The sequence below is a fragment of the Microtus oregoni genome, unplaced genomic scaffold (assembly GCF_018167655.1).
Source record: "Microtus oregoni isolate MIOR12 unplaced genomic scaffold, Mior012 000016F_ref0000370, whole genome shotgun sequence".
Lineage (NCBI taxonomy): Eukaryota > Metazoa > Chordata > Mammalia > Rodentia > Cricetidae > Microtus > Microtus oregoni.
The window spans coordinates 28,915,194-28,941,174 of NW_024543075.1; the positions used below are offsets into that span (position 1 = coordinate 28,915,194).

General features: G+C 50.6%; 1 protein-coding gene across 4 annotated transcripts in view; it reads left to right on the forward strand.

Annotated features, from left to right (window-relative positions):
- The window catches only part of Plekha7 (pleckstrin homology domain containing A7), a 187,189-nt gene extending 164,656 nt beyond the window's left edge, over positions 1-22,533 (forward strand). For 3 of the 4 annotated variants that reach the window (XM_041666424.1, XM_041666427.1, XM_041666425.1), the window contains 15 exons: positions 1,296-1,364; positions 1,530-1,610; positions 2,612-2,761; positions 3,260-3,361; positions 5,249-5,357; positions 5,530-5,756; positions 8,492-8,680; positions 8,767-8,884; positions 9,894-9,997; positions 10,805-11,005; positions 13,461-13,616; positions 16,442-16,575; positions 17,339-17,478; positions 19,066-19,176; positions 21,051-22,533. In XM_041666424.1, the coding sequence (XP_041522358.1) occupies positions 1,296-1,364; positions 1,530-1,610; positions 2,612-2,761; positions 3,260-3,361; positions 5,249-5,357; positions 5,530-5,756; positions 8,492-8,680; positions 8,767-8,884; positions 9,894-9,997; positions 10,805-11,005; positions 13,461-13,616; positions 16,442-16,575; positions 17,339-17,478; positions 19,066-19,166 (1,881 nt within the window). In that variant the 3' untranslated portion in view covers positions 19,167-19,176; positions 21,051-22,533. The remainder of the gene's footprint in view (positions 1-1,295; positions 1,365-1,529; positions 1,611-2,611; positions 2,762-3,259; positions 3,362-5,248; positions 5,358-5,529; positions 5,757-8,491; positions 8,681-8,766; positions 8,885-9,893; positions 9,998-10,804; positions 11,006-13,460; positions 13,617-16,441; positions 16,576-17,338; positions 17,479-19,065; positions 19,177-21,050) is intronic. The other variant, XM_041666428.1, reaches the window with a different exon arrangement.
- Positions 22,534-25,981: the final 3,448 nt, after the last annotated feature.

Genomic DNA, 25,981 nt, shown 5'->3' on the forward strand with positions numbered 1-25,981 from the left:
ATTACAGGAGATCCAGTACCTTCTCTGGTCTCCATGAGTACACAGACCCATGCATATGGTACACAGACACACATGCAGGCAAAACACCCATGCATGTAAAATAAATTTCTTTTGTTGTTTTTTGAGACAGGGTTTCTTGGTGTAGCCCTGGCTGTCCTGGAACTCTCTGTAGACCAGGCTGGCCTCGAATTCAGAGATCCACCTGCCTCTGCCTCTCAAGTGCTGTAATTAAAGGCGTGTGCCACCAGTGCCCGGCAAATAATATTTCCTTTAAAAGTAGTCATTTGCTATTGGCCTGGACTTGCTAAGGTCGGGTGTAGGACAGCTGGGCACGTGGATGTGGTTAGTCTGAAGGGAATGATTGCTAATGCATTTTGACTCCTGATTCAGACTCACAAGCGTCTTGGGCCTTCCAGATGGAGTGAAGAGAAAACAAAGCTATCTGTCCAACAACTGTCCATCCTGGGGCCTTCTGCCTAGCACATACACACTACCTGCTGTTCTCTGTGTCCACTGCTCAGAGCCTCAGAACAGAACAGAGATGGGCTCATGGTTTGAGATGCATTAAACCTAGCCTTGTCTTGACCCTGGGAGCCCACACCTACACAGCCTATGGCAGGAAGGTGCCTCAGGGAAATGGAAGCATGAAATAGAGAGTTGGAGTCAGCTGCTACGGGGTCAGCGGGAGCAGGGAGGCAGCAAATTGCCTGCTTACTGTTGACCGAGGATGTGGACAGGGATGCGCCACTGGCTGGAAGTGTGGGTGACTTGTTCATTGCTTTGTTGAGATGGTAAGGCAGCCAAACCTGCTGTCTAGGTGTGAACCTGACCTGGGCACCTTCTCCCTTTGGCTGGATCTTTTAGCAGTATAGGGTTAGGAAGGCTGACCTTGTCCATGGGGAAGGGGGCTTCTCAGAGACCAGAAACAGACTGGACAGTGGGGTGTAGTCCTGTGTTGTCCCTAGGTATGGTAGCAGGCCTCTCTTATTCTTGGCACAGAAATGTGTCATGCTCACTTGGGGCAGACACCTTTAAAACCGATAACCCTGTAACTTGAGCACCTGTGTTTTCTTTAATTTGAGAAATGTAATAGTCTTAGGGTCACCAAAAGGTTTCAGTTTTTCCATAAAGTGAAAATTAAAACAATGCAGATATTGCTCAAGTTTCTGCCCATCTTGTGCCATGAGCCTCCTGCCTCCGCTGAGACTCCCACCTCCATCTACCATAGGACTAACCTTCCTTCCTGAGTTTTGGCTCCGCCCACCAAGTTAATCATTAAATTGTTCACCTCCCAGATGACAGGCCGAGATCTTCTTAAGGATCGAAGTCTGAAGCCGATGAAGATCGCTGAAAGTGACATTGATGTGAGTTACCAGTGCCAGGCTGGCTCTTCGGCCACCTCCTGACTGGACCCGCAGGGTTCGCGTGGTGCTCTCCCCATAGGCTTTCTGCTCTTATTCCTGAGTCCATTCCCTGTTCTCACCTCCCCCACCCCACCCCTGTCCTCTCCAACTTGTTCTTGCTTATAGGTCAAGTTGAGTGTTTTCTGTGAACAAGACAGGATCCTCCAGGACTTGGAAGACAAGATCCGAGCTCTCAAGGAGAATAAAGTACGCATCATCTTTGCTTCGTAGTGGGTGGGCGGAGGGACATGCGGTCACTCTTGTCTTTGCTGGCGCAGCGTTTGCACTCTCGTGTTAGCATCAGCCATCAGGAGGTGCCGGGAATGTAGCTCAGGTTATATAGTGCTTGCCTAACATGCATGAAGCCCCAGCATCCATCCTCAGCATCACATATAAACCAGGGGTGATTAGCACACACCTATAACCTTGGCACTTGAAAGGTAGACTCCAGGGGAAATCAGAATTTTAAGGTCATCCTCAGCTATGCAGTGCTTGGCCCTGTTTAAAAACCACAAACAATAAATAAAATGGGTGTTAGTTTATTCAGTCCTTTTTTTGTCTGAGGGTGTTCCTCAAAGACTTGTATCTGAGTCTCCTGTCCTTTTCGCGAGAACCTTAGTCTGCTTGGTTTTAGTACCCCTAATTCTGTTCTGGCCCATGTCTCAGCCTGGGAGTCTGAACCACTGGCAGGCCTGATGACTTGACGTGAGGAACCCAAAGGTCTGCCATGGAGAGAATGGCCCTAGTCACAATGGGCAAAACCTTTCACTTCCTCAGGTTCCTTTCCCCAGGGATCTGGGCTGTGAAGGCTGCAAGTCTAGATGGGAAGACAGGAGTGAGCTGGGGCTTCAGTGAGACTCTCAGAGAGATTTTTTTCCTTTTTGTATTTTAATAAAACATATTCATGGTGTTGAAGATCTGTGCCATGCCTTTTTGTCAGAAGAGTTTGCAAAATTTTTCTGTCATTTCTTTCATTTGTTTCTATATAATCTATATAAAGACTCAAAAGGTTCTGTACCCACCTTGTAGATAAGAAAACTGAGGCATGGAGATTTTGGAGACTTGCCTAATGGGCCAGTCTAAGCTGCTGTCTAAAGCCCTGTAGGGTCTTAGCTCCAGCTCAGCTCTGGCCTCTTTGGTCTCAGTTGTTTGGTTCCTCTGGGGAGGACAGTCCTCCCATCCTGTTTTCTTGGCCTGTTCTGGCACAGGACCAGCTAGAGTCCGTGCTGGAGGTGCTGCACAGGCAGACAGAGCAATACCGAGACCAACCACAGCACCTGGAAAAGATCACGTGTCAGCAGAGACTCCTCCAGGAGGACCTCGTCCACATCCGTGCAGAGCTCTGCAGAGAGTCTACGGTATGTGGAGGGTGAAGAAGTCATAGGCACTTGCCCTGGGGGCTGTATTCTCATCACCCTTGCTGTTGAGTTGAAGGCCAGGGATGAGAACCTGTCGCTGCCTCCTGGTGGCAGGTTATCCAGGGGTATCATATCTGACTCACCTCCCCTTCAGCTTCTTCCCATCAGGATAGTTGAGGGAGGGCCAGTTCTGTGGAGAGGTCTTCAGGTTGTAGTCCAGTCTGTGCACAGTGCGCTCCAGCATGTCAGCATTTCTGCTGTTGCAGCTGTCAATCCAATGTGGTGCTGGCATTTTTTCCAGACGGGGGGAACCCGTTTTGGGGTAGGGAGTGAGCAACACAGGTAGCCAGGGTTACCTGTTTCCATCTCCTTTCCACCAGGTTGCCTAAGCCTCTCCTTCCCATTTACCTAGTAGTTATCAGGTTAGGGGGGTGGGTATTCTCGAGGGGACTGGGCTGAGGGGGACCTGGGGACCAGAAGTGTTTTCTTGGCCAATAGGAGATGGAAAATGCCTGGAATGAGTACCTGAAGTTGGAGAGGGATGTGGAACAGCTGAAGCAGACCCTGCAGGAACGACACAGAAGAACCTTTTTCTTCCAGGTGAACAAGAAAGAGAGTTGTCACCTCCCTCGACTCCCTAACCTCCTATTAGGCTGTGAGCTTGCCAAACAGCTACCCCAAGCTCTCCCTTGGGGATTCCTTCTGCCATGATGAGAAGCTTCACCTCAGTTCCCCTGCTTCTTTGCTCTCAATGTCTAGCCCTCAGTGTTTGGGGAAGGGCTGGTCCTTTAAAAGAGCAGAGGCAAGAGGAGCCCAGTTCAGGACCCATACCCACCTGGGAGGCATGTGGAATGCAGGGCAAGTTTCTCTTGGATTCTCTGGACAATCGTAGGAAGTTCAGCCTCCTCTTGCTTCTGGCAGTCTCCTTGACCTGAGGAGAGAGGGTGAATTCAGTCCCTGGAGGGTCCTCTTCTTTTATCTATACTCATTTGCCTTTCTGGAGGCCAGGCTGGGTGACCCCCATTTCTGTGTCCTGTGGTCAATTTGGAAAAGGTGGCTTTAGCTTAAAGGTCAGGCCATTCTAGCTGGCCTGTGTTCTCCTATTGCAGTAGGCAGCAGGCTGCTGTTCTAACCCTCACATTTTTTTTTTTTTTTTTTTTTTTTTTTTTTTTTTTTTTTTTTGGTTTTTCGAGACAGGGTTTCTCTGTGGCTTTGGAGCCTGTCCTGGAACTAGCTCTGTAGACCAGGCTGGTCTCGAACTCACAGAGATCCGCCTACCTCTGCCTCCCGAGTGCTGGGATTAAAGGCGTGCGCCACCATCGCCCGGCCTAACCCTCACATTTTAAAAATGGAAAATGGCCTGCTTTCCAACTCTGCTTCAGGTCTATTTCTGTTTCTTGGGGCTCTAACATTGATTCAGTGTATTTATTTGAATCAGCAAGTATTCCTAGAGGTTTCTTGTGCACAGGACAGCATGCTATGCCACTTTGGGAGCTGGGCTTGCTAAGTAACGATGGAGTTCTGACCCAGATGTAGACTCAGATGTTGCCCTAGGAAGCCAAGGAACTTCTTTGGAGAGTCCCTCTTGCCCCCTATGGGCCTAATGTCATCCATCACTCAGGTGGTTCTGAGAGACCAACCCAGGACACTGGAGAGCCTTGCCTCTGGTTCAAGGATGACCTTAGAGAATCCCCAGGGTATGCTGTTCTCCTGCTGCTATTCCTCCCGTAATACCCTTCACTGGAGACATTCCGCCGTATGTAGTGTAACACTTGAACATTCTAAGTGACTGCCATTGGTAAAATCTTCCCAAATGTTGTTTCTGGTTGTAGCTGAGGTTTATTGTAGGCCATGGTTTTTGAGACAAGTCTCACTTTATAACCCAGGCCTTGAACTTGAAATGCTAACCTTAACACACCCCCTCTCTGTCTCTGTCTCTGTCTGTCTCTCTCATTTCATCCTGTAGCCCAGGCTGGCCTCCAGCTATGTAAAGCAGGACTGCCTCTGCCTCCTGAGTGCTGGCAGTAAGGGTGTGCACCCTCACACCAGGCATCCTAAGAGTTCTCTAGAGCCGTGTTAAGTCCGTTCTCATGTGGTGCAGCCATATTTCAGAATTTTCCATCTTGTGAAACTGAAAATCTGTTCTCTTCCCCTCGCCTTGCCCGATCCTATGGCTTCCCCTCTTCTCTTCCCTCTCTGTCTCTGTGAAATTGACGGGGTGTTGCGTACATCATTGGGGTTGAGTCCTGTGCTGCTCGAGGCAATTTATTTTAAGTTAGCTAAAGTAGGTCAGGTGAGCTGATGAACACTGCTCCCAGCATTCCTCACTGGTCTGCTTCTCAAGGAGACTGAGTAGGCTTGGTGCTTGCCCTGGCAGGTTTTCAAAGGTTTTTACCACCCCTGTGTTGAGGGACTATGACTGAAGAGGTATCATAAATCCTCAGAAGTGAGGAGCCAAGAGCCTGAACGAGCCCCTGTCTTTCCCAGGAGAAGTCTCAGATACAGAAGGATCTGTGGAGGATCGAAGATGTCATGGCAGGCTTGAGTGCGAATAAAGAGAACTACAGAGTCCTGGTGGGGTCTGTCAAAAATCCAGGTAAGACAGCAACCGTCTTCCTGAGTGCAGGGACAGGGTGGGCACGTGGGATGGTTCTCAGAGAGAGCGCAGGGACAGGGTAGGCACGCAGGATGGCTCTCAGAGAGGCTGCATCTCCTTGGTGAAACAGCGTCTTGATTCCACCGTGTATCGTTTCTGTTCATCCTCTCAGAAAGGAAAACGGTGCCTTTGTTCCCTCACCCGTCCGTGCCTTCACTCTCTCCAACTGAGAGCAAGCCGGCCCTGCAGCCTAGTCCTCCCACCAGCCCTGTGCGGACACCTCTGGAGGTCCGACTTTTCCCGCAGCTGCAGACCTACGTGCCATACCGACCTCACCCGCCCCAGCTGAGGAAAGTGATGTCCCCTCTTCAGTCACCAACCAAGGCGAAGCCTCAGGTGGTAAGCTGTGGCAGCTAGGGCCAGAGGGCATGCTGTGTGACTTCCTGCAGAGAGAGGAAGAAGTATAAGGCACAGACAACAGACCAAAGAAATGACACCACCCCAGTACCTGGTGACCGATGCATTGACTGGGCTTCCTTAAGCAGGGTTGACTTACAGCAACTTGAGTGACGCCCCAACATCAGCATCGTTGCAGAGTCCACCCCAGCTTGGGTGATGACTCTTAAAAGCTGCACTGAGAGAATCACTGTTTTCAATCCGTCTTGAGATCTTTTTCTCCAACCCCAGCAGCCTTGCTAGACAGGAGGCTGCTGATGTGCTGAAGGGTGCCTGGCAGCCAGAGTTAAAAACAATGCTGAGGGTACTAGCCTGTCCTCAGCTTTTCACTGGGTTCTTAAAAAAGTTCATCATTTTTCTGAGCTACCTCAGTTTCCTCTTAGAAGAACAGTCAGTGCTTTTAACTGTTGACAGCCCCGGTTGTTACTATTTCATATGGTTGTTTGCTTGTTTTAGACATTTATATTTGTGTAACAGAAGTATCTGTCCTGGGGCTGGAGAGATGGCTAAGCAGTTAAGAGCACTAATTGCTTTTCCAGAAGGCTGGGGTTCCATTCCCAGCACCCATATGACAGCTAACACTGACTGTAACCCCAGTTCTGGGGCATCTGATGAGCTCTCTTCTGGCCTCCATGGACTCCAAGCACTTGTGCATAGACATCCATGAGGCAAAATACCTGTAGATAGAAAATAAAACTAAATGTTAAAAATGTTTAAAGAAGGATATAGGGGCTGGAGAGACGGCTCAGTGATTGAGAGCACTTGCTGCTCTTCCAGAGGGTGGAAATTTAGTTCCAGCACCAATGTCAGATGGCTCACAGCCATCTATAACTCCAGCTCCAGGAGATTTGAAGCCTCTGGCTTCCAAGGGCATTTGCACATACCCACATGCGCCTGAATATAGTGCAAAATCTTTATTAAAATATCCATTTTGAAGATAACATGCAAAAATGTGATAGTGAGTTGGATGGTGTGGTTCATGCCTTTAATCCCAACACTTGGAAGGCAGAGGCAGGGGAATCTCTGTGAGTGTGAGACCAGCCCGGTCTATAGAGAGAGAATCTCTGTGAGTATGAGGCCAGCCCGGTCTATAGAGAGAGTTCCAGGACAGGTTCCAAAGCTGCAGAGAAACCCTGTGCAAGTGAGCAGCTTGCTGTTCAGCAGAGTTCCCCCTCAAACCGTGAACCTTGAGTTCTTCAGAGGGACAGAGATTTTTAAGTTCCGTTCTAGATTTGCCTGAGGAAACAGAATTCCCTCACTACTGATCAGGATATAAAAAGAGGACCACAGGTCTTGGCTTCCGTGTAATTCCCTTACCCTTTTCTTCCTTGGCTCCCCGTGTCTGCATCCCTAAGCACTTGAATTAGGCCAGGAGAGAGCACAGCTCCTCTGTGTGTTCCCCACTGTGCATATGGGGATCCCACACTGTTGCTTGACTTATTTCTTTAATTTACTATCATTTTAAAAAGCATTTACAAAATGGTCCTAGCATCATGGCACATACCTTTAATGCTGGCAGAAGCATGTGGATCTCTGAGTTCCAGGCTAGCCAGGGCTACACAGAGAAATCCTGTCTCAAAATACCTAAATAAATAAATAAATACAGGATTGGCTAATTTCAAAGAACACAGAAACAAGGGCCACAAAAAAAGTGTCTAAGGGGGCTGGAGAGATGGCTCAGTGGTTAAGAGCATTGCCTGCTCTTCCAAAGGTCCTGAGTTCAATTCCCAGCAACCACATGGTGGCTCACAACCATCTGTAATGAGGTCTGGTGCCCTCTTCTGGCCTGCAGGCATACATGTAGACAGACTATTGTATACATAATAAATAAATAAAATATTTTTTTAAAAAGTGTCTAAGTGTCAAACTGGAGAAAGGAAGGGGGAGCCGAGGAAGGCACACACCTTTAATCCTGAGTTTGAGGCTGAGGCAGGTGAATCTCTAAGGCCAGCCTAGTCTATATAGTGAGTGCAATGATACCCAGAGCTACATGGAGAAACCCTGTCTCCAAAAACCGAAAGAAAATAAAAGAGAGGAAGGAGGTACAGCAGCCATCTGGATGAATTTTCATGGTAATCAGGCATGGTCTTTTAGCATGAAGGAGCCACAGCCCCTAAGAATCAGCCGAGCACATGGAGTACCAAGGAGCCTGGTCTTGTTCCCTGCCTCCCAGGAAGTGAACAGCAGTGTCAGAGCCAGAAAGAAGTAGAGACTCTGTAAGAATGTTTATTTCCCAGAGAAAGAGCAGGAGGGTGCAGGCTGGTGAGCAGATCCCCACACAGAGGACCCAAGTCCAGGAGTCTGCTCAGGCTGACCACATGGGGCTGGTAGATGTCTCTTCCCCAGGGTGCTGTCATCATCTCAGGAGAGATGGTCAGGCTCCCACCTCCTCTGGAGGACATGGGAAGCCGGTGTCATTTGACACTGCCAAGGATGTAGATCCAGGACACCAAGTGCAGGACCTGGGGACACACTGTTACTGGGTAACACTTTGAAACTAGAAAGCATGTTGGATCAAAAGCAGTTGGAGTGGAAGTGGCCCCAGAAGCTTCCATGGCTGGGATGGTTATGTGACCCTGAAGTGGTCAAGCGTGTGGCAATGCTGAGTAACAGCCAGCCCTCCTCCCCACTTTAATTCCATCCCTCTGGACACGGGGTCTGGTTCTCTTTATGAATAGGAAGACGAGGCACCCCCCAGGCCACCACTTCCTGAACTCTACAGCCCAGAGGACCAGCCCCCAGCTGTGCCACCTCTGCCTAAGGAAGCCACCGTCATACGGCACACATCTGTACGGGGCCTCAAGCGACAGTCTGACGAAAGAAAGAGGGACCGGGAGCAGGGCCAGTGTGTGAATGGCGACTCGAAGGTGAGCTGAAAAGACGGAGCATGCCCGCGGAGTGTGGGAAGGGTGGGTGACACTAGTGACTTCATAGCCTCAGACTCTGTCCGCAGGTGGAGCTCCGGTCCTATGTGAGCGAGCCAGAGCTGGCCAGCCTCAGTGGGGACGTGCCTCAGCCCTCCCTGGGCCTCGTGGGCTCCGAGAGCAGGTACCAGACACTGCCAGGCAGAGGTAAGGCAAGACCCTTGTGGAGCCCTTCACGGTCCACACTATACCACTCATAGCCCCTACCTGGGCCTCAGATCCTAGGCCTCAGTCTCCAGCTTGGGTCTAACTGTGACTGCTGAGAAGGGAGGACTGGCCCGACCTCCTCCCACCCACAGCCCCCTCTGTTCTTTTCGAGTAATCTGTTTTCCCTCCCTTTCCTATTTCCAGGAGCAACAATAGTGATTGCCCTAAAATCTGACACTGTCGAAGTATTTTATATTAGCCCCATATTCAATAGCACTGGTAGGCAGGGGCTGTTATGACTCCTATTTTAGAGATCAAGAAACTGAGTCAGGGGTTGGAGAGATGGCGTAGTGATTAAAGGGTGCTGATTGCTCCAGAGGACCCGGTTCAATGCCCAGCATCCATGTGCTGGTTCACAACTGTCCATTGCTCACCCATGTGGCATACAGATATATATGCAGGCAAAACACTGATCCACATAAAATAAGTAAAAAAGAAAGAAACTGAGGGTGAGAGAAATTAAACAAGTGCAGTTAGCTGATCACAGAGGAAGCCGCCAGTCCTGAGCTCTGGCTCCAGATTGCTGTGGACTGCAGGCTGGAGCGCTAAGAACCGTCAGCTTGAGGTCACCTCAGATCTGTGTCAGCCTGAGACTCGGTCCGTCCTTTCTTACACCCATGGTCTCCTTAACTGGGCTCCCTGCTCATCCCTAGCTGGATTCTCCACTGAAGCAGAGGGGTGAATGTTCTTGTACCCCCCTTTTCACCTGCCACATCCAGCATTTCTGCCCAGGAGCAGAGCTTTATCACAAAGCTTCTACAGGGACAAAGGCCACCCTCAGGCCAAGCTTCCTCTCTTCCTGGGGTGCCCCATCTAGGCTCAAGGAGAAAAGAGCAAGACAAGTGGGTTATGAGTGGAGTCTGCTGGCCCTCAGGAGAGTGGGGTGGCTAGGGAAGGCCTGGGAGCGCTGACCTGTGCCACAGCCACCTGATTCTCCTTCCTTGCTTAGGGCTCTCGGGCTCCACATCCAGGCTCCAGCAGTCATCCACCATTGCTCCCTACGTCACTCTCCGGAGGGGTCCGAATGCCGGAAACAGCAGTATGACCTTCTCTGTAAGTGGCCGGGGATGTGGAGGGACTCACACTCAGTGGGAGGGGCCTTAGGGTGTGCAGTGACCAGTGAGCCTTGGGGAATTTAGGGTTCTGTCACCCCCCTGCTTACCAAGAAGGCCACTAACCTGCCATCTCTATTTCCCTTTTGGTTTTTCAAGACAGGGTTTCTCTGTGTGTAGCTCTGGCTGTCCTGGAACTTGCTTTGTAGACCAGGCTGACCTTGAACTCATATAGATCTGCCTGCCTCTCCCTCCCAAGTGCTGGGATTAAAGGCATGTGCCATCACCACCGGGCTGACATCTCTATTTTCTGATGGCTACCAAACCTGTCAGGGTCATGAGAAGTCCAAGAAGCCTGTACCCTAGGTCAGTCCTGGAGTGCAGATTATTGGCTCAGTTGGATAGGCCCAGCCTCAGCGTCTGCCTCTGCCCAGAAGACTTATTAGGGTGGGGGCACTGGGTACTGAGAGGAAGTGATATTCTGTGACTGACATGAACCCGTGTAGTGTACTGCAAAGAGAGGGTAAGCGGGGAGAGGGCAAGGGTGCAGTTCAATTGGTAGAGTATGTGCCTAGTATGTACAAGGCCCTGGGCTTGACTCATCCCCAGCGCTGCAGAAATCAGGTTTGATCGCCAACATCGGTAATCCAGCACTTGTGAGCTACAGGTGGGAGGATCAGGAGTTTAAGACTGTTCTCAGCTACAGAGCAAACCTGAGGCCAGCCTGGGCTTCCTGAGTTCCTGTGCTAAAAGCAGGAAGCAGCTGTGCTTCTAGCTCCGTCCACTCTGCGTCTCACCTCTTTTGCAGAGACCCAAGAGTGCCTTGGAGCGCCTGTACTCAGGGGACCACCAGCGGGGCAAGATGAGTGCTGAGGAACAGCTGGAGCGGATGAAGCGACACCAGAAGGCCTTGGTCCGGGAGCGCAAGAGGACCCTGAGCCAAGGAGAGAGACCGGGCCTGCTCTCAGCCAGATACCTCAGCCAGCCACTGCCTGGAGATCTTGGCTCAGTATGTTAGATGGGGCTGGGACAGAGGCCAGAGTTTCCCTCAAGTCCCCCAAGTGTACACATGTCACCTCCCAGGGTCACCTACATGGTTGAAAGAACATCCCGAGGGGCTGTTTGTCCACGACCCCAGATGCACGTGTGAGCTGGCCAGAGGATGACCCGGAATCAGAGTAATAGGGAGGTTTCTAGTGACAGAGGTCTCACCCATCCTCCAAGCTAAGTGGGAGGGGCCTCCCAACTGAATTAAGGACTTGAGAATGTAGGGTTGAAGGAGGAGAGGAAGATGGTGAGGAAAGAGATTATGTGCAAGTCAACCACATAGCCTCCCCCCAGCAGATACTGGAGCCAGGGGAGGCAATTGACTAAGGAAGGGTTGGTGCCCCAACCCTGAGGTGCTGGTTGTCTCCCACAGCCTGTGGTGCTGAGCACTCGGGTACTCAGGAGGGCTGGGGAGCTCGGTGCTGCCTCCTGATGGCTGGTGTGCTACCTGCCCACGGTTGCCTTAGGCCCATTGTGGAGACATTCCATTTGGCGTTTGGGTTTGGAGCCCCAGTTCCCCAGCCCTCTAGCCTGTCTGCTCTCCCTAATTCATTGCACAAGCTCTCTTGCTTCTAGTGTCGCCGCTCACTGCCTCTAATCCTGCCTGATTGTCTTCACAGACGCTCCGATTGGCACTGGCCTTCTCTAACCGGCCAGTGCTGTCTCTGACCAGGCTTGTGTTAGCAGCTGTCTCCCTAGCCTAGTGGACATCTCTAGGTGTGACTTTCTTTCCACCACCCTGCTTTGTGTAGGCCAACTACTGATAATGCGTCCATCCCAAAAGCTGCTCTGTGGGGACCATAATCATTAGCAGAGGGCTGGGCATTGGGAATTTATCAGATTCCATGCCTTACACTGGACAGCAGATGTGAACGTTAGAGAGTGCACATGTATGTTCTACAGAGTCTGGGGCCATTTGGTTTTAACTCCTCTGATCCCATCACACCATTCCTTATGGAAAAGCCTTTGCAATTCAGATGTAGTAATTGAGTGAATAACAAAGCAAACTGTGTGCAGAGGGCCTCTCCAACTGTCTGTCACCAAAGGACTGGAATAATGTCTTTAAAAGGTACAAACCTATTAACTTTAAGCTTTATAAGTAAGTATCATATGGGGTAACCCTGACTTTCTATAATGTGCTGTCGGAAATGTAGAGAGTATCTCAGAACCGGAACTCCAATACCTTGTAATTTTTCTTTGGAAAGGAAAAAAAAAAAAAGGCTTGTGTAAGTCTCATCAACGCCAATAAACAAACATATTGCTTTCTATGACGGATTGGCGTGGTTCTTCCCCAGGGCACTTTGCAGAGTGTGGTGAGCTTTTGCTGTTTGTGGAAGCAATCAGGCTGGGTTTAAATGAGGACTTGTCTCTATTTGAGCACTTGTGAGCGTGTAAGAAAATGTGTGTTTCCTTTGTAAATCAGTAAATTTATCCCTGAACTTTAATGGCCTAATTCTCCCCAACTGTAATTGGCAAACCATCACCAAACCCAACTGGATTGGTTTGACATGGAGACCTTGAGCTTGTGCATGAATGTGTGGACCGTGCTGGTATGGCCACGGGCTTGGGGGTGGGGTGGGGTGTGAAGCATCCATGGCTGCTAGGGCCTTGTGAGGTAAATGGAGTGAGACAGAGGCAATGGCTTGATGCCTAAGTATCCATCCTTCCACCCTCATAAGGGCAGCCCTTAAGGTCAGAGGCCTGGCGGAACAGGAAGCCATCTTGGAGCTGGGCAGACATTCTTGGGTAGATTTTCCCCTCCTGTGACAAGACTGTTGACCCAGAGTCGCCACTGTGAAATGGCCTCGGGGCAGGTGCATCTGGCCTTACATTTAGTGTCAGTTTTAGTTCCCTTTCTAGTTTAAGGAAAATGTCTTATCTCAAGCGGTTACCATTTTCCCCAGTCCTTTGCTCCTGGGAACTGCACTCTCCCCCTGCTGGGGTACAGGTCCCTGCACTCCGAATCAGTCCTGCTGAGAGCTCTGTAGAGAGTTCATCCCCAAGAGCTTGAAGGCTGTGAAGGACTTGGTTTTTTCCCATTGTTTGTGCTCCTGGAGTGTATGGCTCCTAAGCCAGAAGGCCTTGGGGAGGGGAATTTGGATGGGGCAGGTCATTCTGGGGTCACCCTTTTATATCTGGGAACGTTTTAGATACGTGTGGACCACTGTGAGGAAAAAGTCATGGGTCTTGCGCCAGTTCCCTAAGGATGCACATTTGAACACTCAGGTCTTAGAACTCGGCCAGCAGTGTGGAAGAGGCCACAGGACCGAGAAGAGGCCTTGTTTTCAGTGACACACACACGGCTCCAACACTTGCTTAATGTCTCAAAGGTCCATCTCATGGGCACCAGGCCTCGGGGTCCTGTGTGGCTCATTGTTGAATCGGGAAGTGAGGTTAACCCTCTCCTCTGTTGCTAGTGGAAGCGAGAACAAGATTTTGACCTGCAGCTGCTGGAGCGGGCTGCTCAGGGGGACAGAAAAGACAGAGAAGACGGCTGGCTAAAAGTGCAGGCCACACCTGTCATGGAGTTGGACCTAGAGCCACAAGACTATGATTTGGACATCAGCAGAGAGGTGAGGATGGGGGCTTCTTCCACACTTCCGAGAAGCTATGGAATTAAGGCTTCTAGCCTGTCTTGCAGTCTCACCCAGTCAGGGTTCGACTTCACTGTGGACCAAGAAGATGCATACATGAATAGTGCCTTGAGACCATAAAGTCGTCAGTGTTTTCTAGTAATGTTTAAGCCGGTTTCTCTATTTGGGAGCAAATTGTACCCTGTGCCCTTAATGGTGGTGTGGGGGGATTAAGTGGCATGTTCCCAAGAGGTTTAGAGAATGTTCCCCGGATCATTAGTGGTGGCCTATGCAAATGGCCTGTTAGGCAGACTGTAATTATCATACATGGTGTGAAATACAGGGCCTGTCTGAAACGTCACAGAAGACATTGCCAGTCGGGAGTGGAGAGTTTTGGTTTTGAATGCTTCTGGTGCCCTCTAGTGGCTCACTTGCCTCATGACAGGGCAGGCCAAGGAAAACGTGGCAAGAGAAAGGAAAGGGGCAAGTCTTTAGACATCCCTGTTCACTGTCGGTCTGTGGCAGTGTCTGCAGCTGCTTTGATTCTTTGCATCCCTAGCCCTGGGGTGGCACACAGTTGGTATGCTGTACATCTTTGCAGATGGAAGACGGCTGTATGAATTTTCAGTGTCCCCAAACCTTTGTATTGGGACTTGGCTTACTGCATTTTCCCCATGTGTAGTATGAGTTTGAGTGGGACTCTTAAGTCTTCCACAGGTCTGTTTGACACGAGACAGTCTCAAGTACCCTCCTCGGGGGTTGCCACTGTTATAGTGTGTGTGTGTGTGTGTGTGTGTGTGTGTGTGTGTAAACCTGGCTCTCACATATGCCGAGCACACAGAACTGCCCAGCCCTTCTGTCTCCAACAGGCAGGGCAGATCCATTTACAAGCTGGTTCTGCCAATGGTTAGGGTTTCATGAGGGAGGGGGCTCTGAGAACAAAGAACAGTGTAGGTAAGTTGATGCTTGAATTACTGCATTCTTCATTCTTGCTCCATGGCCAGCCTCCTGCCACCAGGCCTTTCTCTGACACCCTTAGCAGCGGAAGCCAACAGGCTGGACTTTTTCATTCACAAAGAACCTCCATGTGCTGCCTTGGCAATGCAAGGATGCCCTCTGGTGTCCTAATTGGCCCGCTAGCCCAGGGAAAATGTCCTTCTTTATCTCTAACCTAAATCCTGCTACAACGCAATCCACTTCCTTCCTCTAGATCTGTCCTGGTTGGGAATAGCAGATATTTCTTGCCGCCTTTTAACAAAGCGAAGGGCCATGTGGGTTCAGTTCTGTTACTGAGACTGAAATCAACCCAGTCAAGGGCAAAGAAAACTGCCTTGAGGCAAGTTAGGTTATGTTTTTGAAAGTCATGGCCTTCAATGGCCCTAAAAGTGCGATCAGATGTTTTCAGAGCTTTAGACTGCCGGTGAAAACAGGGACTCTGACTGGTTGGTGCTGGCAAGATTACCTTTACATTTATTTATTTATTTACTTACCTACTTATTTATTTATTTTAAATTTAAAATTCAGTGTGTATGTGCGTGTGTGTGGGCACCTGTGCTTGTAAACCGTCTACCCTTGAGTATAGAGGGCAGAGAACAGCCTGTTGACTGGTTCTTTCCACCATGTGGGGTCCCCGAGATCAAACTTGGGTCATCGGGCTTGGCAGCAAGTACCTTTACCTGCCGAGCCATCTGTCTCTTGCGCAAGTTAAGCATCCCTGTAGGAAAGGGTGCTGGGGGTGCTGAGACTCTAGGTAGTATGAGGGTAGAGCTCTTGTCACCTGGGAACTAGAGAATCACTTCTGTCCTTGGGTGACACCCCCTAAGGTTAGGGATGAGGTGCCTCTAGGGCCCTGTCCCAGAGGAAAGGATGAGAGAGCCTTTAGTAAAGGTGACAGAGATAAACCGTGCAGAGTTAGGCTGAGGGGAAGGAGGCAGAGAACTGAAAAGAGGGTCATGTGTCTTCATCCACTGACACTTTTATTGAGGTGAGTGGAAAATCCACTCTGCCCAGAATTGTGGAAATGACCTTGCTTATCAACCAGTCGCATGCTGTTATTGATGGCTTAAACTTTCCAGTCAGCGCAGTTTGATCTGTGTGCCCCCAGACTCAGAAGTGTGTTTGAGACAGGAAATGTCTCCCATCAGCTTTGGTGGTCTCTCTGCTGCCAGACTGTAGATCATTTTGTTTGTTTGTTTGGTTGGTTGGGTTTTGTTGCTTTCTGTTTCGAGACAGGATCTTTCTTGGTAGCCCTGGCTGGCCTGGGACTCACTCTGTAGTCTGGAGATCCACTTGTCTCTGCCTCCCTAGTGCTGGGGTTAAATATAGCCCAGGTCTGAAGCGTTTGTGCAGGGCAGGGACTCCCCTCCCTCCATCCATTGATCCAGCACTCATCCATTATGGAGGGTTTTCTGAAGGGTGTCCCATCATCTCCGGGTCTCTGAATTACAAAGGGCAGAAGAAAGGCCCTTAGCTGTTAAGGACACTGGAGCTCCCGCTGAGTGGGTGTGGAGTCAGAGCACTGAGGCCTTGGGTGTAGCACTAGGGATCTCGTCCTTCCCGTGAGATGCTCTCCGTGTTGCTCGCCTTGCTGTTCCCCTTGGCCTCTAGAAAGCTGTCTAGTATAGCAGGAAGTACAGCATTGCTTTGGTGTGAAAGCCAGGTTCAAGTCGTTGGTTCCACAGCTGGTTCATTTGATGATCTTAGCAAGTTTCTTCACCTCTGTGGACTCTGTTTGCTTTGTCACAGGGTGGGAGGGTGGAAAAGACAGATCTCAGATCAGAGCATCTGAGGTTATCCTCCATTCTACCACCCGATCCTCTCCCCAGCTGTCTAAGCCAGAGAAGGTCTCCATCCCCGAGCGGTACGTGGAACTGGATCCCGAGGAGCCACCCAGCCTTGAAGAGCTGCAGGCACGGTACCGGAAGGCTGAGAAGATCCGAAATATCCTCGCTCGTTCAAGGTCAGCCCTTGCTTGCTCAACCCTAGAAGTCACACAAACCCCATACAGATGATAGCTCAGCCGTGGGAGAGCCAGGCTTGGCTGAGTGGTCAATATTTTGCTAGGCTTTATTTCAAGTGAATTCCTCTGATTGAAGAGGCAGGTTCTCAGGTGAGCATACTCCCTCAGCCGTCTGAAGGCTCTGGAGAACTTGTACAGGGTCCCTGCCCAAGGTCCATGCCTTCAGATCTGTCCCCAGTGATGGGCAAGTGTGGGCCATCAAGCCAGACCTTAGTGAAGTAGACTCAGTTGAGGTCACCTTCAACGATGGTTCTTTTAACATTTGTGTCCATATTGCGTTGTAGATCCATAGCTGGGCCAGGCCAACCCAGAAGGTGCTAGACGAGGGCCTGTGTTTCTCACACAGACTCCATAGATGGGGTTCAGTTTATCCTGAGGGCACTGGGGATTTTACATGCTTCCTGAACCCTGAGCATTGGACCCAAGGAAGTGAATTCTCTGGCCTGTGAGCCTCCCTTTCAGAGTTCCATTACCCACTTCATATCTGGATGGATCAGGAGTCTCCAGCCTGCAAGGAGGACGGAGCTATGTTCACTGTGGGTTTCCCGAGACGTAGACACTCTTGTCTGGGAAGAAAGGAGGCAACGCACATCTGATGCCCCCAAAGTGTTGAAGACGCTCCTCCCCACAGCCGGGGAGACACTCCACAGGGGAAGCTGAGGGCCAGGGTGCGGAGACTCACGCTTTCTCTCTGTCCTCACAGCATGTGTAACCTGCAGCCCCCAGGCCAGGACCGCAACAGCCTGGCCGACCTGGACTCGCAGCTGCAGGAACAGGAGCGGATCATCAACATCTCTTATGCCCTGGCCTCAGAGGCTTCTCAGCGCAGCAAGCAGGTAGCAGGTAAGGCTGTGGGTGCCGACCTTCGGGGACAGTTCCTGCCGGCTGCTCCCAGTATAACTTGTCCTAGAGCCAGGAAGTTAGCTGACAGTAACAGTTAAGGGTGTGTTCTCTGTCCTGCCTGACCCAAGCAGGAGAAGAGCTGCCACTCTGCTCTGTATTGGCCAGCTCTGAACAAAGGGGGCAGGACTCGAGTTTTTTTCAGTAGGAAGAAGGGAACAGAAGTGATGCCCCAGCGGGCGTTTCTTGTAGGGCGAGAACTCCTGCCTAGAAACCCTTCCTTGGTCCTCACGCCAGAGCCACTCAACCCTGCCAGTTACCCTGTGGCACAAACAGGACTCGGGAACCGAGGCTTTGCCAGCCTAGCCAAAAGAATATCACCATGGTGTAGAAGCAGCACACAGCTGTGTGGTGTGTGAAGGCTGCTTTAAGCTCATGCCTGGGATCCCAGCTGTCAGGAAGCTGAGGCAGGAGAATTGCTACATGCATGCTATAGGCTTGGCTAGCCTTAACTACAGAGTGAGACCCTGTCACAAAGAAAACAATACAAGAGCCTCCCAGAAAAAGAACCCTGCATCCTTCCTTCACCAGCATCTGCCTCCCTGTGGTATCCTCACGGTCCATCCCGTGTAGTTTGTCTGTGGATGCAGAGGCTGTTGTGTGTCTCTATAGCGCCTCTGGCCAGGTGTACTTCACCAATGGATGGTCAGAGGACCCAAAGTGGTGCCTTCTCCCTACCGGCCCTCTAATCCGATTGACCAAGTGGCTGCTGGCCCTGAGGAGTCTGATGTGGGGAGCAGCTTTGACATCACTTCGGGAGGCCCCATGATTGACTAATGAGGAGAGACCTGTTCTGTCCCCATACCCTGACCCTCCAGAGTTCCAGAAATCCAGCCTTGTGTGTTAGCTTGCATCCATAATCCCAGCTAGGGAGATGCAGGCAGGAGGATCAGGGCTCCAAAGTCATCCTTGATTACAGCGAGTTCAAGCCCATCATGGGCCATACTGAGGTCGTGTCTTGAAACCAAGCAGACTAAGCCAGCCTCTGAGATCTCTGCTGTCCCTGCTCTGTTTGAGACACGTAAAGGGGTTGGAAGCTGTGTTGCTCTGTGACTGGGACTCAGGCAGACCCTCTTGCTGGTGTCCCCAGAGCTCATCTCAGCAGCCTCTGAGCTCCTCCTGTGAGGCTGCCCCTCCTCCCCAGGCACCATCCTCACAGCTGCGCTTGCTCTCACTCTGCCCCCACCACATCTTAGGTGCTGCTGGAGATGAACCCAGGGCCTCTGTACGCTAGGCTGGCCCACTGTCACTGAGCTACGTTCAGGCTTGTTCTCACTCCTCCCACACAGCTGATGACCTTAGCCCTGACACCTTCTGCCCTACTCCCCAATCTCTACCTTTCTTCACTCTTGCTCTCTCCCCTGAATCAGAAACTACAGGCAAGCTGTGCCCCATGGATCTGCTCCCAAGAGCAGCCATCAGTTGGGGGCCGTGGGGCCAAGCCACACAGTCCTGCCAAGCAGGGCATATGGTGGTGTGGGTGGACAGGTCACTCTAATACACCGTGTGATTCCTGTGTGCTCTGTCTAGTGCAGCAGCTGGCCCTCCTCCCGCCTAAAGCCCCCCTGTCCGCCAGGACGGTGCCACCTTATCCCCCCTTAAGCAACGGACTGCACTACACCTTTGTCTAACACCTTCCAAGTAAGAGCCCCTGCCTGGCTGTCCTGCTGCTGTGCACCCCGTAGTCTGAGCATGCCCCTCCCGCCTTCCTGCTGCTGCTGAGCTGACTGCAATGCCACCTGCTGCTGCTTCCTTCCATTGGCACTGCGGCCGCTGGGGGGGACCTGCTAGATGGTAGGTGGCTGGAGGTGATTCGCATTTTAGTATTCTGACCTCAGGCCTCAACAGAGGCTGCCATTAAAGGTGCTGTCGTGCTGAAATATCTCCGTGGTTTTCAACCCTTTGGCTTTATTACTGTGTGGTTGAGGTACAAGGGAAAAAACTACAAAAAAAAAAAAAGACTTCTCATATTTTAAGTAAGTTTAGGATTTTGTGTTGGGCTGCATCCACAGCCGTCCTGGATCACATGTATTCTGTGGGCCATGGATCGGACATGTCTGCTAGGGCCCTTGCCGCTCCTGCCCATTTCTCTTTCCCACGGCAGCTTGATGCCCCAAAGAGCAGCATAGGGCACACTGCCAGTCTCCAAGGAAAAGAAGAATCACATCTCACTCTTTGGTGGCCTTCCCAAAGGGACTGAAGAACTGTTACAGAAGGCAAGCTGAGACCTCGAGGGGTCTCCTCATACAGCAAGGCCTGAGACTGTATCAGTCACTGAATGTCTTAGGGAAGAGACAGATGCAAGTCCAGGACCACAGTCCGTTGAGATGCTTGGTATAACTCCACTAAGAGAGTGTCTGACCCAGACAGGAAGGAGCCCCCCGGGAGCCAGTAGGCCAGTAACCATTAGCTGTGGAGTGATTTCATGGCCTGGGGCAGCTGCCCCGTCTGTATCCAGACCTGGACCACAGAGGTCACACCAGAGGTCCCTCGCAGTCTCTTGCTGTCACTTCGCAGAGTTCCCGTCTATACCCTAACTGGGTTATGGTTGACCTGCTAGCCATTGTGTTGAGTATCTCCTGGTGCTCACAACAGCCCCGTGATTCTCTTCGCTCCGCGTGTAGATGAGGAAACGAGGCCCAGACATCTGAGGGACTTCACAAAGAGTTGAAACATGCGCGTGTCAGGGTGCAGACGCTTTTGGTGTGAACCCACAACTTCCATTCTCCATGACTGCTGGCTAGCGGGCTTATCTGGGCCATCCCGGAAACTCCGTGGGTCTGCAGAAGAGGGTGCAGAGGACATCACTTTGCACTGGGCCCTCCAGCTTTGGACTGTCCCTACTTTAGAGCCCGCAGCCAGCCAGTCCGAGAACAGGAGGAGGTGAGCTGGCTTGGGTCTACCATGGCCCACAAGAGGGGCAGAGCAGAGGAATGTCATGAAAGGCTCCAGCCATGTCCTTTGTAAAGTCCTACAGGTCTTGCCAGGGCCATGGTTGTGTTTTCTTCTTAGAGATCTGAGCAGGTAGAGGTGCCAGGGAGAGGCTCCGTTCAGCCCCTGTAGCCTTGTGCTAGGACTGAGATGCTCTCTCCAGAGCTTAGCTGTGCCTCTTCCTCTCATAGCACTACAGGCAGGTTAAAAGCACTCCGTTAGGTTAAAAACATGAGAAAAGAATAAAAATAAATAAATAAAGCAAGCGAGCGAGGTCCCATGGGCTTGGCTCTCTGATTTTTCAGAGAATGAAGTGTAGAACCATTAACTACCCCAGGAGTTTGCCCAGGTCTTGGCCTACTGCAGAGGACAAATTTATGAACTTGAACTTAAAGTTAGAAGAAAAAAAAAAAACAGCGCACTGGGTCCTAGAAGCAAAGGTCCCTTGACAGCGGCCGCTTTGCCCACACCCCCTGCTCTCGTACTCCATCTGCCAGCCCATCATGTGTGTGCACAAACATGCCCACTATGAGGGCAGAAGCAAAGGTCTGCCAACCTCTCACTGTCTCTTGTGCTTTTTCCAGCCCAGGCAGTAGCAGACCCATGATCCAGTGTGCAGAGGAGAAGCCTGGACCTGGGGGCCCAGCTCAACCAGCATCTTCATGAAATATTGTCTCCTCTGCCCAGTGGAAACCCTTCCAACTGAACAGGGCTCGCGCTGGAGGAGAGAAGAGCCCACCCAGCATGGTGGGTGCAGCATGGAACAAGGGTTCCGTCCCAACACAAGCCCATTGTTTCGGTCCAGAGTCCTTCCTACAGATGACAGAAGCACTTTTGATACACGATGTGAAATATACTGTGTTTTAGGGTCAGAATGTATTTTATATGCTCACCTCAAGGTCTGAGTGGCTGAAAGGTGAGCCTGCAGGGTTTTGTAGCCACACATAGGGATTCAGGTACTACGGTGGGGGCGGGGGCATAATGTGTGGGGAGAATGGCAGGACAGGCAGGGGCCATTCCCACTGCCCACGAAGCCAGAGAGCGGCTGGATTTGGGGATGTGCTTCCTGTGGGTTCCAGCATGAGGCTTGTTACCATGCTCCCCAGAAAGTGAGGAGCAGTTGACTGCCAAGGTCAGTACCCCTGAGCGGAGGCCCAGCCTTGGAAACTCCACCAGGATGGCCCATGGAGCCTGTCCTGGGCCTTGGTGCTGACTGAGGAGCAACCACGTATGTTCAAAAGTGGTGGCTTCTTCAGCCTGTCATGAAGCAATGAAGTTCCCTCAGCGAACAGTTCTCAGAAAAACAGAAGCCACTGTGAAGTGGAAATGGGAGATGTGTTGTAGCAATAAATTCTACACTGGGTGGAATCTACATACAAATGCCTAACCTACCACCATCCCTCCAGCCAGGCGGACTGAGGGACCTCGGCTGCTTGCTGTGGGGAAACCCGGGACAGCCTCCCTGGGACTGGTGAGGAGGCAGGCAGAACCAGGGCACAGGACTTTGACCTGACTCTAGCCCAGCTGAGGAAGAGGTGATCATGCCAGACACAGTGTTCTTGGCCCCATATTTAACTTGTCTCCTGGTTTTCTACATACAGGAAGCAATGGTTGAAAGAAAACAAACTAAAAACCCCTCCATTGGGTGGAGCCACATTTTAAATGAAAATTTGTCTTTGACTATACTTAAAAGAAAAAAAAAATCCTTGAATATATTTAGAAGTTGCTGTCTATTTTTAACTAACTCCATATGCTGCCAGTATCAACTTCATGACATTTGCCAAAATAAAATTTTATTTTTGCCTTTATAAGATTTTGTTGGAAAAAATGAAATGAATATTTTACAAGAAAAAGTTAATTTAAATAAAAGTGTAATGGTTTGCAAAAAAGAAAAAGAAAAAGAAGTGATGTACAGATTAAAATATTAATGTCACCCGTGTCCTGTTTCTTGCTGGCTGTGTTTACCCCATGATCTGTATGCACTCTCCCCATGTCAGCTCTCTGTCTCCTGCTTACCGTGTTCACTGAAGACGCATTCCTCTTCCTGACAGCTCCTCGATAGTTGAGTAACTGTGGAGGCCCGAGGGACTGGTTTGAGCTGGCCAGCCCCAATCTAATCCAAGATAGCACACGGGGTACAATGGGCTCCCATCCAACCCACACACTGCCCATTCCAATTAGGCCTGTTAGTGATGGACCATTGCAAACTGGATTTGCATTTAATTCATCTTGACTTGTGATTCATGCTGAAGGCAGAAGGCTAGGGGCCAGTTTGGTTTAGGGATGTGTGTGGTTTCCAAGTTTCTGCATGGCTAAGGAGTGTGCTAGAGGTTTGGAGAAGCCTTCCAAGTATTTAAACTGGGAGAGGTGGATTCCGACGCATTCTGAATGGGTGGAGGGGAGAATGCTATGTTAACCACTGTTCGTTTTGAATTTAAAAATAAAAAAATACTCTTCTAGTTTTAAACATTAGCTGGAAATGTCACATAACAGATTAAAATGAGGGAGGGGATGATTCTGCAACTAAATGCAGAATTGCCTGAAAAGACAAAAAGCCCACAGTCGATGCCCGCTGCACGGGGGAGCCATCTGTAGGTGGTTTTTCAGCAGGACTGCATATGTGGTTTCAAACTTTTGGTCTTGGTTTGTGTTTCACTGCTACAGCCCTGTGTTTGAGGGAGCGTGGCTGCTGTTCCTGTTGTTCTCTGTCAGGGAGGGAGGCATACACTGTTTTAGGAGAGTTGTGGCTTCGAGCTTAATCCGCAGGGTGATAGAGCTTCAGCCAAGGTCAGTGCAGAGCACTCAAAAGAAAGGTCACAGGATGGCAGTGTCTGTGTAGGAGGCAATGTGGCCCGATGCTGGGCCCAGTCAGGAGAGTATTTTCTCCAGAAGCGTGAGGACCTGAGTTCAGTTGCTAGAAGGAAGCCAAGGGAAAAGCAGGCTTGGTGGCACGCATCTGTAATCCCATCCCTAGAGGATCCCTGGAGCTCACCGGATAACCAGCTTAGCTCCAGAGGGACGCTGTCTCAAGCAGTAAGTTAGGAGCTTGAGAGATGGTTTAGTGGCCACGAACACTTGCTCTTACAGAGGACCCGATTTGCTTCCCAGAACCCTATGTGGCTCACAAACCTCTGTCACTCCAATTCCAGAGTATCTGCCACCCTTTTCTGACCTCCATGGGCACTCAGCACACAAGCAGCGCATATATGTACACACAGGCAAAACACTCATCCACGTAAGTAAACCTAAGCAATTGAGGAAGAAACTGGTCATTAGCCTCTGCCTTCCACACACGCAAGCACACCTACACACATGCACATGCAAACTACCGGTGCGTAGTTAAAAACCAGATGGGGCCATTTGTAGAATGACTAGGCGCATGCACTCCGTGATTAAGAACTGAGTGGCCCAGCATTTCAGAATGTACATCCGTACAGGCCCAGGACCTCAGCAGAGTGCTAAGTCGCGGGGAACGAGAATGTGTCCTTGTGTCTATTCGCTAACCACCTTTCCTTTTGCCTTCATGTATGATGTGTGTGAGTGTAGGTGTGCATGTTCTGTGACCTGTGTGACAGGCAGAGGACAATTTATAGTCGCACTCTTACTACGTGGGTCCCAGGGAATCAAACTCAGGCCATGAGACTTGGCAACAAGAGCCTTTGCCCATTACCCATCTCAGCAGCCCCGCTCACCTCTTAATTCGGACTGTAACTTGGATCCCAGGTGAGACCCAGGCTGTCTTGTCTAATCAGGTCCAGAGCCAACAAGAGAATGTTAAGATCAACTGTCGAACAGGCCCTGGGAATGAGATTCCTAATCCCCTCTTGGCCTTCCAGGACTGCCTGCATTTTTTACATATTCGAGATGCCATCTAAGTAACTCTTTATATACAGTTTATGAGGTAGGTATGCCGGACCGAGGGAGGGGGCCTTGGTCACCTTCGCTCGGACCTGTTCTCCAGGGACCTGCAGGCTCCCCTGGTCAGTGTGTGTGAAGGAGGACGACAGTAATGGGTCCAGACGCTGGCCCAGCCAGCCCGGAGGCTGTTGTGGGCTCCAAAAGTTCCCCAAGATAACAGCCCAGCACTCTGTGCTAAGTCCTTTTGTGTTCTCACTAAGGGTGGGAACGAAACAGCAAATTATTTGTCTAATCCGCAAAATCACATTTCTGAGACATAGCGGGCCAGTGCTGGAAGCCCTCTGCTTCAGGTTTGCTCTCGCGGTGGGGCGGGGGCTCTGCGAGGGACTTCTCAGGTTGCTCTGAAAAGAACAAAGAGACTGGGCTAGGGGAGACATGAAAAAATGGCAGCCCCTCCCAGCGCGGTAAACACGCCGTCACTTTGCTGCCTGCACTCAAAAGGCGACCACTTTCATTGCTCTCCTAGCAAAAGAAACCTTTCTTCAGAGCGAGTGGCCGTGTACAAAGGCAGAGCACAAAACGCACGCACATCAGAGTCCCCGCAATTCTGTTTGAACAAGCATATTGATTGGGCCTGACCCTGTTACATTTTTTTCCCTATTATTTGAAAAGGTGCATCTAAGTGTGGTGAATTGAATCAACGGGACTGAACTTTCCACGAGAACTTCTCGAGGTATTTCTTTAGTTCAAAGCTTTTGAAATTTAAAGGGCATTTTTAATATGAATCTGTTGAGTATTCTTTGCCGCAGCCCAACAAGGCATGTTAAATGCAGATGAAGCTGAAGGAGGAGGCTGCTAGTGTGGGTGCCGCCAGAGGCTGCCGCATATGGACCAACCCTGCCCTGTGGGAGAGCCAGGCTTTGCAGAGGGGCTAAACCCCAGGTTAGGAAACAGCATAGACCCTAAAGGGGACCCTTCTGAATGCACGAGACCAGCGTAGCCACAGGCGAGCAGTTTCAGCTCTTGCATGGAGGAGGCCTGTTGTCCTGCTCAGCTGCCCACTCTCCCACATTCTTAAGGAAGCTGAGAAGGAACTAGGCAGGCAAAGTCACTTAGCTTAGGTCCCAGTTTGAGTCACCACACCTTGCCCGTATCATCCCTAAGACAGACCTCATCAGCCTGTCACAGGTACTCTCCCTCTGAACTCTGAGTTCTTAATCCTTCATGGATCAGGGTCTTGGGCAGTTTACTGTTTGTGTGAGTCCCGTGTGCCATTCCAGCCCTAGTCCTCGGAACCATCTAGAAGCCTCACGCTTCTCAAACATAGTTAAGAGACTCTTGGTCCACTTAAGGCTCATGCCTTCTCTGTTAGATTAATGATAATAACTTATGTGTATTAATAATACAAATAATAAAAATAATGTATGTGTATGGTTGTTTCACATGTGTGTATGTATGGACCACATGTGTGCAGTGCTGGAGGACTCCAGAAGAGGACACTGGCTCCTCTGGAGTAGGAGTTACAGGCAGTTGTGAGCTGTCTTGTGGATGCCGGGAGTCAGACCCAGGTCCTCTGGCAGAGCAGCCAGTGCTCTTACACTGCGCCACCTCTCCAGCCCCCCTCATGGCTCCTTTTGGCCAAGTTCCTGGTTCCTTG